We start from the raw sequence: 7,719 nt of genomic DNA, 5'->3' as shown, positions 1-7,719 counted from the left end.
CCATGTCCTTCAAAGCAGCCTGAACTTCTTCTTTCATCACCATAGGCTCTTGCTCATATGTTGTTTCATAAAATTCTTCTGTGTCTTCCAATTCCTTTCGATACAATGACTCAGTATATTCCGTCCATCTTCTTTTAATACTTCAGGGATCATTTAACATTCTACCGAAAGAATCCTTGATTATGTAGTTATTAGTAAAATGGTAGTAAGAGGAAAAAAACCCACAATATACAGTGACAAAAAAAAGAAATTAAATACTATACAAAATATATTGTATGTACTTGAAACACAATATATATGATCATATACAAAGCAATAAAATATGTTATAAAAATAGATTGGAAAAAATACCTTTCATAATAAGATATTAAGAATAATTTGAAATATTGCTTTTATTTATCTCTATTTCTATTGGGTGTAGAACGTATAAAGTTGAATGCATGGTTTTATTATAGTGCTGGAAGAAAAAAGTTTCTGTTTCATTAAGGACTGGAAGTAACACTGGTAACATAAAAATGGTGTTGCTTTAAGAAGATAGATTAGTGGGTGTGTTTCCTCCCCATTATTTTCCCAAAATAAAAAAAAAAGAAATGTTATATTTTCAGTAAAAATAAATGAGCATAGTGTTTGTTATCACAAGCTTCAAACCATCTTCCTCCCACTTCTTTATTGCAGGCTATGATATACAATAAGATCCTGAGACTCTCTACATCTAACTTATCCATGGGTGAGATGACACTGGGACAGATCAATAATTTGGTAGCGATTGAAACCAATCAACTTATGTGGTTCTTATTCCTGTGTCCTAATCTATGGGCTATGCCTGTCCAGGTAGGTCAATATTACCAGGTAGGTACGATTCTCATCTCCAGAGATAAATGAAAATCTAAAGGGACAGAAGGACATTTAGACCCATTAAGGAGAGAAAGATTTGGGAAGTGCTAATATTTTTATACCCTTTTTACAGACAAGAAAGTAAAGACTCGGAGAACTACTTCACAGAGTTTTAAAAGTGAGGTGGGAACAGTACTGTGTGGATTCAAAGATCTGTTCTACCACTTGTGTACCACTAGTTATTTAGCATCTCAGAATATTACTTTGCTCAAGAGTAAAATGAATATAATGTTTGTATCTGTCTCACAAATTTTGCAGGGAGTGTTAAGAATAAATTATCTAATATGTTCAAGGTGTTTAGCACTGTGCCTAGCATTTTGTGGGAATTTCAATAATTATTAGTTACTATTATTGCCGCATTAGAGTTTCAAGAAGCCAAAACAAAGGGAAGATATTTCAAAGTAAAAGAGCTGAACAGAAGATTTCAAAGGGCAGTTTGAGAAGAGAAAGCAAAATATTATAACACAGAAAATAAGGAAGAAGGAACTTGTATGACCTTTACCAAACTGAAAAACAAAACTTCAGTCCTTGAGTTGTAATACTGAAAGACGGTGTGGGCAAAATATTGACCGATCCAGGAAGCATCAAAAGAAGATGGAAGAAATATACAGTCATTGTATCAAAAAGAATTGGTTGACACTGAAAAATTTTAGGACATTCCCTATGAACAAGAACAAATAGTACTGATGGAAGATGTTCAAGATGTGTTGAAGATGTTGGCAAAAAAAAGAAGGCCTGTAGGGACTGATGGAATACAAGGTGACATGTTTCAACTACCAGATGCAGCCTTGTATGTGCTCACCAGTCTGTGCCAGGAAATTTGGAGAACTGCCTGGCCAACAGATACAAAGGGATGCATATTTATTCTCATTCCCAATAAAGTTGACCCCACAGAATGTGGAAATATTGGACAATATCATTAATATAATTTAATATCACATGCAAGCAAAATATTGTTTAAGCTCCTCTAAAAATGGCTGCAGTAGTACATTGACAGGAAACTTCCAGAAGTTGAAGTGAGGTTTAGAAGAGGCCATTGCACCAAGGATATCATTGCTTATGCCAGATAAATCCTGGTTGAAATCAGAGAATACCAGAAGAATGTCTATTTCTGTTTTATTAATTATGCAAAGGCATTCAACTGTGTGTATCATAATAAACTATGGCTAACAATGAGAAGAATGGGATCCTAGAATACTTAATTATGCTCATACAAAATCCATAGCTAGACCTGGAAGCTGTTATTTGAATGAAGCAAGGGAACACTGCATAGTTTAAAATCAGAGGTTGTGCATCAAGGATGTATCCTTTCCCTATACCTATTCAGTATGTATGTTGATCAGATAATTCATGAAGCTGCACTCTATGAAGAAGAATGTAGCATCAGGATTGGAGGAAGACTCATCAACAACCTGTGTTAACCTGATGAAACAACTTTATTTACTGAAAGTGAGGAGGACATTAAATACTTGCAGCAAAAGATCAAAGACAACAGCCTGCAATATGGATTACATTTCAACATTAAGAAAATGAAAAACCTAACCACTGGGCTAATAGACAGAATCATGATAGATGGAAAAAGATTATAGAGCAATGATGTCAATTTGAAGACTAAGGTGTATCTGATTCAAGCCATGGTCTTCTAAATCATTTGCTATGCATCTGAGAGCTGGATTATGGATAAGGATGGCAGAAGAAGAACTGATGCCTTCAAGTATGGTGTTGGAGAAGAGTACTGAACAGTCCATGGACTGCCAAAAGAACAAGTAGATATGCCTTTTAAAAAGCACAGAGTGCTGCTTGGAGACAAAGATAGTGAAGCTTCATCTTTCATACTTTGAGCGTGTTACTAAGAGAGGCTATTCCTTTGCAGGGATATAATTCTTGGAAAGGTGAAAGGTCAACACAAGAGAGGAAGACCCCTAACAAGATGGATTGTCACAGTGGGCTCAAGTGTGTCAGAGATGATGAAGATAGCATAGAGTAGGACAGGGTTCAGGCTTGTTGTTACAGAGTTGCTAAGAGTTTTACTCTACTTGACAGCACCTAACAACAACATAACATTATTGCCGAAAGTCATACAAGTTATTGACTCAAGATTTTATTCCTTTCACTTTGATAAGTTATCTTTCTAAACAGAAACATTAGCTTCAGTCACTCTCATAGTTCCAGCAGCTGGTATATTACAAAATACAAACCTCATAAAGTGGTAGAAACACCAGCAAGTTATTTAGGCCTTTCCCTTGAAAAGTAATATTTTAACAAAGAACATGGGGTTTCTTTCTTTCATTAGGTAAAGATGGAAAATAATATACCTATTTCTCCCATGTTTCGTAATGCTTAAATTTTTATTTTTCTTTGCATCCTGTAAGAGCTTAAACTGAAATTTGTATTCAGCCTTTCTCCTGTGTCTCTGTCTACCACAATTATTAAAATACCTAAGATAATAAAGAGGGTGCACTCATGCTCACATCCGTTGTTTTCCCTTTTGTTTGTGTAAATGGAAATCCAAGTGAAATAAAAGTATATACCATGAAATTTTGACCCAAAATTAGATTTAAAGTACACATTATCTGAGTCTATCAAAATGCACTTATTCAAAGGTCCATTAGGCAGCTGCCTATGTGGTCCAATTTAAAGGGCGCCAAAATGAATGGAAACCCAAACTCTCTGTAAATGTTTATGAAAATTAATAAAATATAATTATAGAAAAAAAAATAAAGGGCGCCAAAAATCTCAAGCTGCTTCTGAATCACTTCTTTGTGGATAATGTTAAAGAAATTTCTATTTTAACTAGAATTTCCAAGGTGCTTAATTGGTGAGGCAGTAAACTTTACACTGCCTCTAGGATGCTGCTATTAATATAATGTAGGCATAGAAGCATGGATTATAAACTTGAACTGTGTGGAGATAGTTTATTACTTGTTCAAGGCCATATTAGTTATTTTGGGCTGAGCTGGTAGAAAAGCATTTGCAAAGAAGAGACTGTTTTGCTGTTAACTGCTGAGGAGTTTCCAACATGGTAAACTCCTGTGTACAGTTGCTTCATAGAGTATTCAAGGCTAGGACCTTACAGAAGAAACTCACCAAGTTAGTCTTAGGTGGGAAGTGGGGCAAGTTTGGCCAGTAGTCAAGTGATACCTAAGGTTCGATCTTGTTTTTAAAGTAAGAAGAATGTGGCAAAACAGAGGTTAGGCCTACGTGGTTCAGCTGTGAGGTTGGGGAATACATTTTAAAAGATCATTGAGGTAAGACTAGATAGCAACTCTAGTTGCTTCGCAGCTTTAGTGAGAGCTGGATTTCTCGTCATTAAATGACTTGTAGCATCATGAACTGACTTCCAAAGTCTGTAAAGAGAAAAAGAGCTCTTATCACTCCCGTAGTTCACAGACAGACATTCTGTATTCATTCACCTTCTGATACTATCCTTTACTTTCTGTATCCAGCCCTGAAAAGATAAGTGCAGTTCCATGATGGAAAATAAAACATGGAAAATCAGCTTTAAGGCTAGTGATAATATCTTAAAAAAACCAAAATTGTGCCCTTCAAAAAAGATTACTTTAGAAAGTGGAAAGAGTCATAAGACCACTGTGCAGTTTGGTGTAATGAATTGGTTTGGAATCAGTTATACAGATCATCATACTAAAAAGAAATCCTTATTACTTAGTCTTTCCTAAATAAATCATAATAAAACCTGACTGTTATAGTTGAGTTGACTTCAGATAAACCTAATGTAATAATTAAGAAATACAACATTTTCCACTTAAAAAAACCCCAAAACACCCAACCCCTCTATTTTCAAGCAGTGGCCCCATCATTCTCTTCCCCATATACTTTTCTTTCTAGATCATAATGGGCGTGATCCTGCTCTATAATTTACTCGGATCAAGCGCATTGGTTGGCGCAGCTGTCATTGTGCTCCTGGCACCAATCCAGTACTTCATTGCTACGAAGCTGGCAGAGGCACAGAAGAGCACGCTGGTAAGTAACAATTACTGGACGTCATCAGAAAAATCAAGTGGTGGTGTTTTAAAACATAAGTAGCCAGTACATACCACTCAAGATAACCTGGAATGCTGTCCTTTTCTTTCCCTTCGATTCTTTTATAGCAACCATGTATTTTTCCATGTTGCAAAAGAAGTTTTAAAAAGGTGTTAGACTTTTAAGACTTAATAGTCTTAGACTCCCACGTTCCAGGCTTATAGTGCCTGAAGTTTCTGAGGAAGTGCTGAGTCACTGATTGGAATCCTTTTCTAGATCACTTGCATAAAGAATACCTTGAATGCTTTCAACCTTTTGATGTCAGTAACTGACATGAAAGGGAGCACTGGTAGCCTAGTGGTAAGAAACTGTGCTGCTTTTCCAAAGAAACATGGTTCAAATCCACCAGCTTCTTTGCGGGTGATGCAATTTCCTCTTGTGTGGTTTACTGCCTCTGAAAACCCACTAGAGTGTTAGCTATGGGTCGATTTCGACTTAATGGTACTCAACCACAATAACCATAACAAACTGTGGCTAACTCTGAGAAGAATGGGAATCCCACAACACTTGATCGTGCTAATGAGAAACCTATACTTGGACCAGGAGGCAGTCGTCAGAACAGAGAAAGGGAACACTGCATGGTTCAAAATTGGGAAGGGTGTATGCCAGGGATGTGTCCTGTCTCCATACCTTTTCAACCTGTATGCAGAACAGATCATCCAGGAGGCTGGGCTCTATGAGGAGAAATGTGGGGTCAAGATTAGTGGAAGATCTATCAACAATCTGCATTATGCAGATAACACAACCCTGCTTGCTGAAACTGAGGGGGACCTGAAGTGCCTGCTGCAGAGGGTCAAGGACTGCAGCCTACAATATGGATTGAGGCTCAATGTTAAGAAGACAAAGATTCTCACCACTGGGCCAATTGGCAGCATCAGGATGGACGGTGAAGGGATTGAGATTGTTCACAGCTTTAGTTTGCTTGGCTCCACAGTCAACACTCTTGACACCAGTAGCCAGGAAATTAAAAGGAGTATTGCCATGGGAAAGTCTGCTGTTAGGGACTTCTTCAAAGTGCTGAAGAGCAATGGTGTCTCTAGGAGACTAAGGTGCGTCTGATACAGGCCATGGTCTTTGCTATCACTTGTTATACATCAGAGAGTTGGACAATGACCAAGGAGGATAGAAGGAGAATTGATGCCTTTGAGCTGTGGTGCTGGAGAAGAGTATTGGTGTATCATGGACTGCTAAGACAACAAACAGATTCATCCTGGAAAGGATTAAACTGGTGGCTCCTTGGAGGCATGGATTTTGAGGCTCCGTCTAACATACTTTGGACATGTTTTAAGGAAATACTGGTCCTTGGAGAAGGACATCATTCTTGGTAGGGTGGAGGGACAGTGCAGGAGCGGAAGGCCCTCTATGAGATGGATTGATTCAGTGACTGGGATAATTGGGATGGGTGTATCAGAGACAGTGTGATTGGCACAGGACAGAACAGGGTTTAGGGCTGTTTTACATAGGGTTGCTATGAATCGCAAGCTGTTCGATGGCACATGACAACAACAACAACAACTGACATGGATCAAATGGGTCAAGGGACAAGTAAAGGGTCAGGATTGAAGCTTCTGAAATTTCATTTCCATAAGGCAGGATCAAGGAATGTGATGATTGTTAAATGACATTGAAATGTTCTGGGGATGGCTGCTCTCGCTGAATATGTTCCTGGTCAGGTTGTCAAGGAAGAAAAAGCCTGATTCCCCCCCCCACCCCCCAGTAGCTTCAGTTTGCCATGAAATCCTTTTATTTGAGCAACAGTTGGCTTCTTTTGAAGAAATATTTGCAAATAGTCAAATTGTTGACAGCATGTTTATAAATAAGGTTTGATTAAATATGAGGAAGGCTGTCTAAATCAGGCGTGAAATGTGGAGATGCTGCCACTAACGGAATGACTTCCCAAGTTGGTGTTTCTTCTCTGACAAGTGAGTTGAGTGCCATGCAAATGGTTTTTGTCACTTGTTTTTTGGCTGCTTATGGTGAAATTACTCACTAAATTGATCTAAGCTGTTTAGCCTTCATACAATTTCACACAAATACAGAAAGGTGTAGAAGGAGGAAATAAAGTGGAAAAATGAATAACCAAAAACATCTGACCTTTGAATAGGCATTCATACTGTATTGTCTCAATTGGTTAGCCAGCATTTAACAGGTACTTAAGTGTGTATACCTGAGTCAATGAATGAGAGGAAGACTCTCAATGAGATAGATTGACACAATGATTACAATTCACTTTGGGGCGGGGAGGGGGAGAATAGTGCAAACAGGCAAAGGGTTCTCTCTGTTCTTCTTTGCGTCCCTTGAGTCTTAGTTGACTCAAAGACACCTAACAGCAACAGAGCAAGTCCCTGTGGGAAGCTCTAATGAGGTAATCTGTAGAGGGTAGCACTGGTAACCCCAAAGGATGCTTCTCTGGAAGATTGTATTCATCAGCTACTCCATGGGAGAAAGATGGGCAGCTTCTCCCGGAGTGATTTACAGCCTTGAAAACTTACAGGAAGGTGAGCTGTGAATGGGAACCGACAGCAACAATGAGAGGTGGAGGAGGAGAGGAAGTCCCTGTGGAACTCTGTGGTGTAGTTCATAAGAAGTAGTATCCCCTTTTACGCCTTTCTGTATTTGTGTGAATGGATAAGAAAGATAAGAAAGATAAGTGGTTCAGACAGATTTAGTGATTTCATCATGAGCAGCAGAAAACAAGTGATAATTTTTATCGTAGGAGTATGCAATGAGGGTTGTAGAGTGGATTATATTTGGGGCTAGGGGGTGGGGTTTGGGGAGGTGCGG

The 7,719-nt window shown here is 38.4% G+C and overlaps 1 protein-coding gene across 3 annotated transcripts in view; it reads left to right on the top strand.

Moving 5' to 3' along the window:
- The window catches only part of ABCC9 (ATP-binding cassette, sub-family C (CFTR/MRP), member 9), a 227,669-nt gene that overhangs the window by 52,295 nt on the left and 167,655 nt on the right, over positions 1-7,719 (top strand). For all 3 annotated transcript variants that reach the window (XM_006897200.1, XM_006897201.1, XM_006897199.1), the window contains exons 8-9: positions 676-831; positions 4,741-4,875. In XM_006897200.1, coding sequence (XP_006897262.1) covers positions 676-831; positions 4,741-4,875 — 291 coding nt within the window. The remainder of the gene's footprint in view (positions 1-675; positions 832-4,740; positions 4,876-7,719) is intronic.

The sequence above is a fragment of the Elephantulus edwardii genome, unplaced genomic scaffold, assembly GCF_000299155.1.
Source record: "Elephantulus edwardii isolate Elephantulus edwardi_28Jun2011 unplaced genomic scaffold, EleEdw1.0 scaffold00206, whole genome shotgun sequence".
NCBI lineage: Eukaryota > Metazoa > Chordata > Mammalia > Macroscelidea > Macroscelididae > Elephantulus > Elephantulus edwardii.
This window is presented reverse-complemented; position numbering and strand designations above follow the sequence as displayed.